Consider the following 14,048-nt stretch of genomic DNA (forward strand, 5'->3'; position numbering starts at 1 on the left):
AAACGATACAATAACAAAACGCAAAGCGATAACGACGTGCCTGTCAGATAATGACATTGACATTTGTGAGTTGTTTTGAACACGTACGTAAGTCGTAAACTTATACAACGTTCATGAGCCAAATAGGAAATAATAATAAGAAATTTATAATTATTTTGTTAACAATACTTGGAAAGAATGGATTCCATATATAATAACCCCATTCGCCAAAGAATAAACAAAATATTCGATAGTCATATTGTGACAGACAACAGCGAGGCGTTGAGTACAGTGTCCGGACTATGTTCGTCGAATTCTGCTTATACAAGAAGGATACTTGTGAACGAAATTGAAAAAAGGGACATGTTAGTGAATAAGGCTGTTTTAACTGAATACAGTAAGGTTAAAGATAAACTACAAGTGTTGCTGAATTCCTTAACCACACTAGACACTGCCGTAAAAGATATGTCCAATAGATTACACGAATCTAAAACCAAAACCCACCATTTGATAACGCAAACAACGAAATTAAAGTATGAGAGGAGGAAAACCGAGAAAAAACTTTTATGGGTTAATGCTTTTGTCAAGAATTTCCAAATTTCTCCAGAGCAACAAGAATATCTTTACAATGTTTCAGTAAAGACACCTTTAACAATAGAATTTTTTGGGACCTTGTCAAAAATTGAAAAACTTTACGACAACTGTAAATCTTTAGTAAAATGTTGGTATCAAACCTCAGCTTTTGATATAATGGAGATGATAAGCCTACAGCAAGAGGTGGCTATTGAGAAACTGTACCATTGGACTATTGGAGCATGTGTCAGTATTGATTCACCTAACAATGCCTTGGTGCCAAAAGCCTTGGCAAAATTTCAAAACAGACAAGTTCTATTCTGCAACATTATTGATGAATATTGTTCAGCTCGCAAAGTGACCATTGTACAAATGTTTATTGATGCGCTAACAAAAGGAGCTGATAGTGGTTCAAAACCAATAGAATTTTATGCCAATGATGCAAAACGATATGTAGGTGATATATTAGCTTGGGTGTATCAAATTATACCTATAGAAAAGGAGAATCTTGCAACTTTATTCAAATTTTGCAATATGCTAGATAAAAATCAACATATCACAGATGCTCTAATCAGTATTATGGAGGCATTATGTCCACTGCTGAAGGTTCGAGCAGAGCTGATTTTGAAACCTGATAAAGACCCATTAGTCCTGTGGTCTATTGCCAACCTGATCATTTACTATAAAGAAATTATTCAAAATATCATTCCAAAAGGACATTTGATTGACACTTTTGAGGAATTATTGAGAAAGAGTGAAGAAGTGTTTATTATAACACTAGATAGTAAAATACAGAAAGAGTTGAGCCATGGTGTGAAGGCACCACCTTTGGACTTGAATCCTTCAGTTGTTGTAACAGATCTTGTAAGCTTTTTAAGAGATCTATTGGCTGTGATGAACGTTTCAAACAACATTAAAAGTGCAGATAAAAAGATCATTATAACACACATTTTGGATCCTCTCCTCCATGCTCTTAATGAAACTGCATGCCACCTCAGTTCAACTGATATGTCTGTCTACATGCTAAACTGCATCTACCATATACAATGTACTCTGTCATTGTACACAATAATGGATGAATATAATGAAAGGCTTCAAGCACAGTCAGAGGCTCAAATTGATACATTAACTTCTGAGGAAGCTAGCTTCTTGGTTGCAAATCTGAACTTAGGACCAATATACACTATTTTGCAAGAAAAGATAAGCGGCCCTATATCTGCTATTCCTGGCATGGATACAGCAACATTGAAAACATTTTTGAACAAGTTTGATATGTTCTTGGTATCCCCAGATGTGTACATTTTGCCTCAATTAAATTTGCTCCTGAGTCATACACACAAGTCACTGGTGAAAAAGAGGGCTTTTGAAGTAATTCTTGCAATATATGCTCAACTGTATAATGCTTTACATGATCCTGCAAATGGTTATATTGATCCACAAGCAATTGTTCGGAGAACACCTGATGAAGTTAATAAATTATTGATATAGTTTTAATATAATTTCAATTACTCATATATATCTATACATATTATTAAAAAAATAAATATTGCACATTATGCTGTATATTCATTTCATATCCATTGTTTTGCAATGGATACCAAATTCTTTAAAGGCTTAAAAAAGCTAATATCAATAGTTGTAAAAGTGCAACATGCCACAGCGCGATTGCAGTAAAATAAAACAGCGGCGGTGGTGCAGCACTACTTTTTACTGCCCGTTATTAAGTACACAGTTCACGTAACTCCTAAGAAATATAATATTTTAAATATCCACTCACTGGCTAATACGCTCAGAGCAAAGATACTTGGTCTAAGCTAACACGTAATAAGTGGTAGCACGATTCATCACCGCCTGATGCTTTCAAACACATGCTTGCACTATGAAGTGTGCTTATTTTGTTCAACGTGTTACTTATAGCACATAGCCAAATACTTTTCAAATATGATAACAATTTTTCAATTTATTCAGTCATAGTAATGACCTTTTTTGTATATGATGAGATAATTGACGATTGGTCTTAGTACTAACCAGTAATTGCATTAATATTAAACAGCGGTCTAATAAAGCCATTCATACGTGGGCACCCTTTGAAATACAAACATACAGTGTATTAGCTAAGTAGCGCATAATAGTGTCTGAGCAGTCTCCTGTCTGTGCGGCGGACTGCCATGCAGGTAGCGAATGGGCCGATATACTGTCCCATTTAAAAAACACTATATTTTTTATTGTTGAAAGTCGTACTTAGCGCCAAAAAATTTGTTTGAAAAGTGGGATCACGTCAAACTTCACACTTTGGACCGATCTTTTCCTAGGGTCGTATTCTAGAACTCTACTCAATGCTCAAGTCAGGGTTTGAGTATGATTTAAAGCACTAGAAATCATACGCAAGTCCTTGCCATTAGGGTCGTCAAGTCCTGACTTGAGCATTGAGTAGAGTTCTGGAATACGACCATTAGAGGATGGAGTTATTTTCGTAAGCGGCATATAGTTGGATTTAAATCTTAAGTGTCAAGCTTAACGTGCTCTTGACCTTTGAGGATTGATAAATAAGATAAAACCTTTAGAATAACGGTTTTATTCCACAAAAATATTTGACAACAATGAACTAAAAGACTATCAAATGTAAAGTTCAAAATAGACATTAGAAACTAAAGAGTTAATATTATGACATTCTATCAGCCTTGAAAATAATCCTCGAGGTGGGCTGGTGGGTGTCGCACTCTTGCAGACCTTCGAATCTCTGGTTCGGTGTCCGCTGGAGGTTCAGGGTGGTCTATGTCTTCAATCTCATTTTCAGAATCAGAAGATCTGGTTTCAGAATTTTGAGATGTAGGATTAGGGTCCTCCACTTCATTGGAGTTTTCGTTAAGAGCCTCAATATTTGTTGTTTCATCTACCATTATCTGACTATCTAGGCTCAATGGTGCTAAATGTCGGTTGGAAACAGTTGTCTCTCGACCGTCCTCATAGCGAACATAGGAGTAGTCTGGATTTACGTGCAGAAGAGTCACTTCTTCAACAATAGGTTGATACTTGTTAGTACGATTAAATTTTCTCATTAATACTTTTTCTGATTCCGTCAGCCAGGTAGGTATAGATACTCCATTCGATGACCGCCTGGTATGTGTAAACATTCTTTCGTGCGGCGTACAACAAGTCGCTGTGCACAACAAAGATCTGATACAATGTAAAGCTTGGTTTAGAACCTTTTCCCAATTTTCTATTGGTAGGTTCTGCGAACGTAGAGCCAATTGCACTGATTTCCAAAGAGTTCCGTTAAAACGTTCAACCTGTCCATTTCCTCTTGGGTTATAAGGTGTAGTTCTGCTCGACGCAATACCACGTGAATTTAAGAAGTTCTTTACTTCAGTAGATATGAAACAGGTTCCTCGATCTGAATGTAGATAAGACGGCATACCGAATAGCATAAAAATTTCATTTAAATGTTTGATTACCGTTGAAGAGTTCATGTCTGGGCACGGAAATGCAAATGGAAAGCGTGAGTATTCGTCTATTACTGTAAGAATGTATTTATTTCTCGTATTAGAAGGTACTGGTCCTTTGAAATCGATACTCAGTCTCTCCATAGGCGACGTAGCTTTTATCAAAACTGGATCAATTGTAGGTTTGTAAAATCTTGGCTTTATTTCGGAGCAAATTTTACACGACTTAGTCATGTTTTTAATTTCTTCCGTAGAATATGGTAGATTCTTTGATTTAAGCCAGTGGGTCATTCGTGCTATGCCCGGATGACATATATCATTGTGCAATGAATATAACTTTTCATTTCGTGTCGATATTGAGCTGCATACGCGTGAGAGTGCATCCGCTGCATCATTTTGTTTGCCTGGACGATATATGTATAATGTCATACTTAAATGGCGCCAACTCCAGACGCCAGCGTTGTATTTTCTCATTCTTTATTTTGCTCGTTAGTTTATTGTTAAACATGAAAGATACTGATCTTTGGTCAGTGATAAGCCGGAAGGGTTTGCCGATAAGAAAATGACGCCATTTCTTCAGCGATTCGACGACAGCGTAAGCTTCTTTTTCTATCGCCGAGTGATTATGTTCACTTTTGTTTAGCATTCTGGAGAAAAAGGCAACAGGCCGAGAAGCCTGTGACAAAGTTGCTGCGATAGAATGATCTGACGCGTCTGTTTCCACGGTTAATGGTGCGTTATGATCAATTGCATGAATACTTGATTTGGCTATATCTGATTTGAGTACATTGAAGTTTTTGACTAAATTGTCGCTTAATGGAAATATCCTTGCATTAGTAAGATCGTGAACTTTTTCTGAAAAATTTGGAATCCACTTGCTATAGTGTGCAAACATTCCTATCACTCTTCTCAGTGATGATAGATCAGATGGTGGTGGTAAGTTCAGAAGTGGGCGCAAGCGGTCTGCATCCGGTTTGATAATGTTGTCTTCTATGTTATAACCCAGAATATTAATAGAGTTTTGTGAGAACTTACTCTTTTCTTTGTTGAGAGTGAGGCCATATTTCTGGGCAGCTGCCAAGAATTTCTTAAGATTTTTGTCATGTTCAAGCTGGGTCTTGCCACAAATTGTAATATCATCAAGATAAGCGAACGTTCCCTTGAGATCTTCTTTTCGGATTACCCAATCAATCGTCCTTTGAAAACTTGAGACGCCGTTTGTAACGCCAAATGGAATTCGGAGAAATTGGTATAAATTTCCTAAAGCCTCAAAAGCCGTAAAATGACGTTCTTCGAGCAAAATAGGAACTTGATGATAAGCACTTTGCAAATCTATAGCGCTAAATATACGATATCTAGATATTTGTGACACCAGCTCCTCTATGTTTGGTAGAGGGTACGCATCTAAATGAGTATATCTGTTTATAGTTTGGGAATAATCGATGACAAGACGCTTCTTATGGTTGACATTTTTTGTGATAAGGACTTGAGCTCTCCAGGGGGACGTGCTTTCTTCGATTATTCCATCAGCCAAAAGTTTCCTGACTTCCTCTTTTATAAATTCTTTGTCATCCTCACTATGTCTTCTCGATTTTATAGCAACAGGCTTAATTTCAGGACATACATTAGAAAACAGTGGTACGGCAGGCACGGTAGCTGCAGCAACACTGCATACATTAACTTTGATAGGTTCCTTCAAACCACCAAAAGAAAACTCTAGTGAAGAGTGTTGATGCAGAATATCATGTCCAATGATGAGATCAGCGCATAAATTCTTTACTATGAGTAGATTCAGATTTTTGTACTCATAATCTCCAATTTTGGCAGAGACGCTAGTTTGTCCCTCTACTTTGGAAGTAAGAGTAGTCGAAGCCATTGAAATTCTCTGGTTACTCGGTTTCTTTTTTAAACGACAGAGATTAAAGAATTCCTCATCCATAAAACTAATTGAGCTGCCTGTATCGATTAATGCTTGGGCGCGTATCCCTTGAACGTACGCCGTTACAGTAGCCTTTCTAAGCGAGTCCGGCGATGCCGCTATTATACAAGCACTAGTTTTATTACTTTCAGTTTCGACTACTGATGCAGCAGTCTGTTTCTTGCTACGACATACTTTAGCTAAGTGTCCTTTTTTTTCACAAATCTGACAGGTAGAGTCGAGTGCTGGACAATCTTTTCTAGGATGCACGCGACCCCCACAGAAGAAACATTTTCGCTTGAAGAAAGACGCTGCTGATGATTCTTCTTCCTTTGATGAACCTTGTACAGCATTCAAATTTGAAGATTCGTAACTCTGTGAATTCATCTCCGCCATTTCTAACGATCTCGCCTGATCATAGGCTTTGTCAAGAGATAGAGTTAGATTTTCAAGCAATCGCTGCCTGATTTTACTCGAATTGAGACCAGTAATAAATGCGTCTCGAATATTATCGGATTTATTCGTTTCAGCATCAACCTTTCCAAATTGACAATCTTTCGCTAATAATTTTAGCACCTGCATATAAGTATCAATGCTCTCATCGTGCTTTTGTCTCCTAGTAGCTAGTATATACCTGGCATAGACTACATTTTTTGGTTTATTGAATAGTTTGTCGAGTATGTCTAGGGCTTCTTCATAGGTAGTACATTCACTTATGTATGCGAAGATTGTTGGAGATACGTGGTTTATAAGTATGTCTATTTTCATACCAGCTGTTTCTTTTGTAAAGTTCGATAAGAAATTCTCGAACGTCCTCTTCCAGTGCTCCCATTCCTTGGAGGCGGAATTACCGGTTGGATCAATGTTCAGTTTATCGGGACGCAGAAACCGTTCCATTTTATTTATTCTGATAACATTTTGTGGAATAAATTGATAAATAAGATAAAACCTTTAGAATAACGGTTTTATTCCACAAAAATATTTGACAACAATGAACTAAAAGACTATCAAATGTAAAGTTCAAAATAGACATTAGAAACTAAAGAGTTAATATTATGACAAGGATGGAAAAAAAAGAGCTCTTGACCCTGTACTAGCACAGGCAGAGAGCACATGATTATGAACAAAAATCTTGTGCCGTGAATGGGGCCATAGATACGTGGAACAACGAAACGCTGCTTTTGGCGTTGGGCATTGACAATTCACGATTTGCTCTGGGCCTTTTGGAGAGAAAAGTGTCGTTTTTATTTTGACTTTCAATTATTTTGTGAAATCTAGTTTAAAGTGGAATAGGATAGCACTATGGTGCCTTAATCGAAGATTAAAACGCGAAATTATACGAATCTCGAACTAAAATACCCGTATCGGCCCGTTCTAAGGAATCCTGAGTCAATCCAAGCACGAGGCCATATTTACAGAAACATAATTAAACGAAGACATGGCTCAAAGAACTTGTATCCAAGCCAAAATTATTAATAAAAAATAATAATTGACAATTCACTTTTAATTTGTAAAGGGGAAGATTTTGAGGGGAGGGAGAGAAAGAGATTCCAAACAAGAAATGTACAATGTGTATTTAAGACAATTTTGTAAAATTCGTACTCGACGGCCTACTTTTCATAGCGTATTAAATAAAATGGCAAAAAGTTCTTTTGAATATGTGAAAAATTACGAACTTCATGACACGCTGTTACCGAATACGTGGATCGTCGTGAGAGTGGATGGAAAGTGTTTTCATAAGTTTTCTGAAGACCACAACTTCGAAAAGCCAAATGATATCAGGGCTTTGAACTTGATGAATTATGTCGCGTACTCTGTCTTTAGAGAATTTAATGATCTGCTTATGGCATTTGGACAAAGCGACGAATATTCATTTGTTTTTAAAAAACAGTGTTTGCTTTACAAAAGAAGAGCTTCAAAGCTGTTAACGATTATTAACAGCAAGTTCTCGTCGTCATATGTTTACTACTGGGATAAATATTTTCCAGATGTGAAATTAAAGTATCCTCCTGTGTTTGATGGCCGTGTAGTGTTGTATCCTTCTGAAGAGAATTTAATAGATTACATGAAATGGCGGCAAGCAGATGTTCATATAAACAACTTGTATAACACGACGTTTTGGTCACTCGTTTTGAAGGGCAACCTAACTCCAGCTGAGGTTAGTCTGCGTTGCCACAAAGGTTACTTTCAAATGACTGAAACCACAAAATTTCTATAAACTTCAATTTTTATGTTTTTTGCCACAACATTAATTACAATACATTGATTTAAACTTGCACAATTTTCACACCGTATTTGATTTTAAAATCAGTACCTTATCATATATACCCGTGGTCTTGAAGGGACAATTAAATCACATTTTTAGAATCAAACAATTAATTACTACACAAAAAATAAGATTCAGCCTAATTGCTCATGTAGATTAAATAAAAATTAAATATTCTTAAAAACTGTTCAGTAATTATTTCACTTTAATTATTGGTAAAACAAGGTGAAAGCTGTGTCCAATAGGAATGGGTGTTACAAATCATATATAGTTATTGAGTCTATATATTGTGGCAATATTGAATATCTGATATCATGTATCTTAGAAACTATATATTGATATTGCTCCGTATAGCATATTTCATAGCAATGCTGAATCAAGCCGAGCGATTACCGAGTGGATACACGAAAGCATGTATTTTGCAAACTATATACTGATATTGCTTTGTATCAGATATTCACTGAGTAGATATCAAAGTGAAACCACTTTCTGTGCGTCCTCAAAACTGTATACTAACATTGGCCCACATTGCTCTTGTAAAATTATATCCAATAGTATATAGTTTCGAAATCGGATTCCGAAAATCAGTAATGGTAATGTATCAATACAGCGCGCATGCGGGCTGTGTCCATGAATATATAGTTTGTGAATATTGATATATAGTTTCGATACAATATTCAGAAAGAGCATATTACCCATTCCTAGTGTCCAGACTAGCAAATGGAAACCTGTGCTGACCTCAGTTAGAAAATGGTCTGATTTATGCCTAAAAGCACTAAACTAGCAACACTATATTGATAGTGGGTATTTCCAGCAGGGATTATAGTGATATTAGCAAGAGCTCAGAATCGCTTATGTAGTGGTGTTCCATTCACATAAAAACCATGAATACAACCACAAATTCTTCTGTATATATAAAAATACCACAACACACATAATTCTGAGCTCTCGCTAATATCACATCAAATGAAAAAAAAAGGATATTACATAAGCGGTAATAAATAAATGCTGGTAATATTTATAAATATTACTGGCCATAAATTTTGTACTAAATAGTTTTGTTTCTGTTCAAGGCTGAAAAGCGGCTGTGTGGAACTGTATCAGCTGACAAGAACGAAATACTATTCAAAGAGTTTAACATTAACTACAACAACGAACCTGAGATATTCAAAAGGGGCACTTTATTGCTCAAGAAAACTGTAAATGTGGAAAACTCAGGAAAGTGCATGACTGTAATAGTTGATGTTCATGATGATATGCTGAAAGACAAATTCTGGACTTCTCATGCTAATTTACTGACAGTGAAATCATTGAAACAAAATTTAATTTACAATGGACCTCTTACTAATATAATAAGTGAACAAATTAATAATAAGGAGACTAGTTAATTAATGTTTTTTTTTTTTCAATAAAATTTTTCGAGCTTGTCTTTTAAATATACACATCAGTATAAATAAAACATTTTCTATTTTATTTAACTTGATTTATTATCGATCTAATGCAATTTATACAGTTATACATTTCTAAAACAAAATTATTTCTTCCAAAATACTTTTCCAGTTCCATAACCAAATTAAACAGAAAAAGCAATTTGTAATTCAAATAATACTCTTACATACATTAATATAAATAGTAATTATCAATAACAATGGTAGTTATCAAGATGCCTTTAAAGTTGTAAGTTGGGAACATGAGGCATATTTGATATAAAAATAAATGTATTTAACACTAGTGTAAAGCCATCTACTCCCACAAATGGCAAAACAGTAACTTTTTGAAACTATATGAAAACGAAATTTACTATAAATATAACTTGATGCTATGTACAGTAAACATTTTTATTAAGAGTACTGATTATAATGGAACAATTTAATGTCCTTAAAAATTACATTATAACATCCCATACACTATTCTTTGCATCTGCAATTATATCTTAAATCAGATGCGTAAGTTACTGATGTTTATGAATTTAACTGAAGAATAATCTCAATTTGTCTAGTTCAAATTTTCGACTTAACTGATTTTTTAACCTGGGTAAAAGTACTTTGTACACGGATTCTTTCATTTAATGAACAGAACATAAAGTATATGAATAAATTCTAAGAATGTCATGCAATTCATAACATGTATCTTAGAAAATGGGAATGTAGTTGTCAATTTTTGCACGATGTTTCTGGGCGACGCATTCACTGATCCACACAATGTTTCGGCACTCCTGCTCTTTAAGCTTGAGGTATGCATAGAACACCCCAAAGTGGAATTGTTGCAGGAATGCATTCACATTCAGGTTCACCTGGAAATTACAAATAATTTTAAAATTGAATACCAACAATAGCTGAAATACTTTTAACACCAGAGTGTTGAAAGTACAATGTCCATGGACGTTGCAATATATCCAAAATGTCGAGGTAAATAAAATATGATTTATATTTGATTAAGTCCCGAATTACAAATCAAATAATGTGTAAAAATCGTGAAAGTTTAAATCAAAGTATAATAAACTTCAATCTTTGTAAATTTTACCAGTACACAGTACACTATAATCATACCTCGTGTTCAAATAGTTTGTCTTCCAGTGTCTTGTCTCCGACACCGGAGCCTGCTCCTTCAAAGAGTGCAGAATACTCAGCATAATACTCAGCAACTGCCTTAACCTGCTCATAGTCATCAGCTCTTGCCAGGGCAGCCAGGCCATCAGGATTCAGTTTACCACAGCGAGGATAGAGCTTGGCACGGTCATCCTTGGATAGCTCGGTACCAAAAGCATTGATGGTTATAATGGTGGCACGACGGTCAGCTTCAAACTAAACCAAACATACATACACTAATAATAATATTGAGAAAATATTAATAATTCAAATGATATTAACATTATTTGCCAGTAATGTTAATATCAGTAGGCAGTAGAGCTCCTTGTGAAAGAGTTTGTCCAGGGTAGTACTGCCACCTTACCTATTTCCGCTGCCAAGCAGTAATGTCAGTATTACTGTGTTCCGGTTTTGAAGGGTAAGGGTGCTGGTGAAATTACTGGCACATGGGACTTGTCAACTTATGTCTCTGGGTGACGGGCACAGTGGTAGTGCACCTCAGATCTTTGCAATTTAAAGCTCTGGGTGGCACTGTAACTGTTATGGACAGGCGTGTAGCTTACCATCAGGCGCACAACTTGTTTGTCCCGTCTCTTGATGTTATAAAAAATCATTGTAAATAAAAAACTTACAGCAAGAATTTCACACATGACATCAGCAGTGGAGCCCCCAATTTTCTTGCAGAAGTCATAGAAGGCTTCCAAGTATGCCTTATAGAGGGTGTTACGAATGATCTCAATGTTCATTTCATCCAAGTCCTGCTCGCTGATGCAGTCCACAAAAAATGGAGCGAGAGGAGTATCTACAAGGACAGCATTGTACAACTCAGCAGGTGTAGCAGCCACATGAATAGCTTCCATTTGCTCAAAGGATCCCAAAGGATGACATTTGGGGATCAATTCAGAGATTGGCCTCTGGTGCAGAGTGCCAGTGATCAACAAGATGATGTTGTCAATCATGTAACTGTAAGTGATGAAATCCAGGAATGTGGAGAGAGGCTCGACTGAGTGGTTCCTGAGATGCTGAAACTCAATGACAAGTTTCTCGCGCAGCTTGTCATCGATTGTTGAGACGGAGAGTGGACTTGGTTCATTGGCAAGGAAGGTACCATAATCGGTACCTTGTAGGTGAAGTTTTAAATCTGAAAACAATAATAAAATTTAAATAGTCTTCAATCTTTTGGGAGGTTTGCGAGAAAGAATAAAAACATGACGCAAATATCAAGACTCCAAGTTGTTGGTAGGCGTACACACCCTATCACGAGACGATAATTTTTAATTTATGGATAAAATGTATTCAAAAAATACTGTCAGATTTAATGAAAAAAACTATTATATACAAACAATTGGCTCATTACCTTCCAATGTTTCGCATTGCACCAAGTTCAAGTAATCTGATTGCTTCAGAATACCACACTTGAAACCACGGCACAAACCCTCCAAATAACCAGCGTCAATGTTAAAAATGCAACCCTTCATTTTATAGATCTTCTCTCCGTCCTTTTTTATTGGATTCACCTGAAATAATACGTTTAGAACTCGCTACACCACAAATCCAAAGATAGAAGGAAATCAGTCGATCATTGATCATATGATTTACCCATAGACAAATGAAACAATATAAATATTGTAGCCATAATCCTTTCGAATTTCGGCCAATTCAATATTATAAAAAGCGAGATCTTACCTACTACTACTATACCAAGTTAAAGGTTTGGATTCCAAAAAACGTAAACAAAAAAAATTACCATTAACCAGAACGGGGTTATTGTAGCACATTTAATAGCAAAGTAGATAAGATAAAACTTAATCTCATCAAAACTGTAAGAAAGGCCTAAATTTTAGAAAATGGTACCACATAGAGATTTGTTTTGTCTCTGGTAGAATTGTATATTTTTATTAAGTCTTTGCCTTGGATATAAGTACTTTGAGCCATGTCTTCGTTTTATTATAGGGATCCTCGCATTGTTGTGATATAACATTACGTTTTCACTTTCTCCTATATAACAACTTAGTTCTCTTGTTTGGTCTTTCTGAGACTCAACTCACACTGGCGCAGAGTCGAAGGGTCGCGACGCGTCATGTTTTTCGCCTTAAGCATATTCATCTCTATTTTCCCATTATTAAGGTACAATTGAAAATCGTTTTAAAATTTTAGTTCTAAAAAAGTTCTAAAGTTCTAAAAAATTCTAAAATGAATTTAACAACGTTGTAACGTTCCGTTACAGATTTTACTATTTTTGAACGACCTTAAAGTGATTTAGCGATGGGATGAGTTGTATTTGTTTCAACTCGAGTTGATGTGCTTGCTGATTCGACTCGGTGTTTGACTGGGTGAACGGTGAGCCGCAAGTAGAACTCGAACCGAACGATTCACCGAGTTGGGCACGATTGGCCAGCTGATGGCAAGTTGGGCGTGCTCCGAAGGTCGCCGAACAGACTGAGTGAGAACGAGTAGCCGATGAGGTGCTGTATGAATGAAGTATTTAGCTCAGCGGGGTGGGTACAGAATCGAGTTAGCTCGAGTTGATAAAAAGTAGCCTAATTTGACTCGTTATGGTAGCATCTCGCCGTAGAAATTCACCGAACCCACCGAGTGAGAACGAATAGCCGTTGTGCATTGCGCTGTATGAATGGAGTAAATTAGTAAAGTAATTCGGCTCGGCGCGGCGCGCGGAGGAGCGGCTACCGATTCGAGTTCATGAAAAAGTAACTCGAGTTGACTCGTTGTGGAAGTAACTCGAGTAAATAACTCGACTCGCCCATCGCTAATGTCAATGTTATTAAAGTGCACTGTTGCCAGATTAGGTGATTTTTTGCCATTTAAGCCTCAAAGTATTGAGGAGTCGCGCGGCGACTAAAAAAAAGTGATCGGCGACTCGGCGACATTTGGGATATTTGGGCTATGTTTGAAATAGGAAAAGGATTTTAGGCTACTTAATAAAATTTCAGGGGAATTACAAATTTTTTTGCGGATTTTGTGGGAAATAAAGTAACTTAACTTAAATAACTCATTTGGGGGTTTCAGTATTTTTACGTGTGGGGAATTGGCGAAATAAGAGAGTTCATATTCATGTCCAGCAGTAAGCAGTATTGTAGAATTGATTGTTATGGATTTTATGGATTGGGCGAATATTGGCTACATAACGCACATAATTAGGCGAATTAACTTTGCAAAAGTCTGGCAACACTGTTAAAATGTCAATGTCATTAAAAATTTATTCACTTCACTTTTTATTTTTATGGCTCCATCAATATGAGAACTGGATGATTTTGCCAATG

The 14,048-nt window shown here is 36.2% G+C and overlaps 3 protein-coding genes across 3 annotated transcripts; 2 read left to right on the forward strand and 1 right to left on the reverse strand.

The window, feature by feature from the left end:
* Nucleotides 1–162: 162 nt before the first annotated feature.
* On the forward strand, nt 163–2,100 carry LOC113235633 (conserved oligomeric Golgi complex subunit 6). Its single transcript, XM_026471441.1, has one exon. It carries the CDS (start codon nt 178–180, stop codon nt 2,038–2,040), a length of 1,863 nt encoding a protein of 620 aa, XP_026327226.1. The 5' UTR covers nt 163–177; the 3' UTR covers nt 2,041–2,100.
* A 5,353-nt stretch (nt 2,101–7,453) lies between these two features.
* On the forward strand, nt 7,454–9,567 carry LOC113234067 (probable tRNA(His) guanylyltransferase). The gene is made up of 2 exons (XM_026469307.1): nt 7,454–8,071; nt 9,253–9,567. Exons 1-2 carry the CDS (start codon nt 7,475–7,477, stop codon nt 9,565–9,567), a joined length of 912 nt encoding a protein of 303 aa, XP_026325092.1. The 5' UTR covers nt 7,454–7,474.
* Nucleotides 9,568–9,721: 154 nt separating this feature from the next.
* LOC113233015 (V-type proton ATPase subunit d) lies at nt 9,722–12,283 on the reverse strand. The gene is made up of 4 exons (XM_026467953.1): nt 12,125–12,283; nt 11,400–11,908; nt 10,729–10,983; nt 9,722–10,472 (listed from the first exon to the last, which is right to left on the reverse strand). The coding sequence occupies exons 1-4, from the start codon at nt 12,243–12,245 to the stop codon at nt 10,311–10,313; spliced, it is 1,047 nt and encodes a 348-aa protein (XP_026323738.1). The 5' UTR covers nt 12,246–12,283; the 3' UTR covers nt 9,722–10,310.
* Nucleotides 12,284–14,048: the final 1,765 nt, after the last annotated feature.

This window comes from Hyposmocoma kahamanoa, unplaced genomic scaffold, assembly GCF_003589595.1.
Source record: "Hyposmocoma kahamanoa isolate Upper Pololo Valley unplaced genomic scaffold, ASM358959v1 102, whole genome shotgun sequence".
Taxonomy (NCBI): domain Eukaryota; kingdom Metazoa; phylum Arthropoda; class Insecta; order Lepidoptera; family Cosmopterigidae; genus Hyposmocoma; species Hyposmocoma kahamanoa.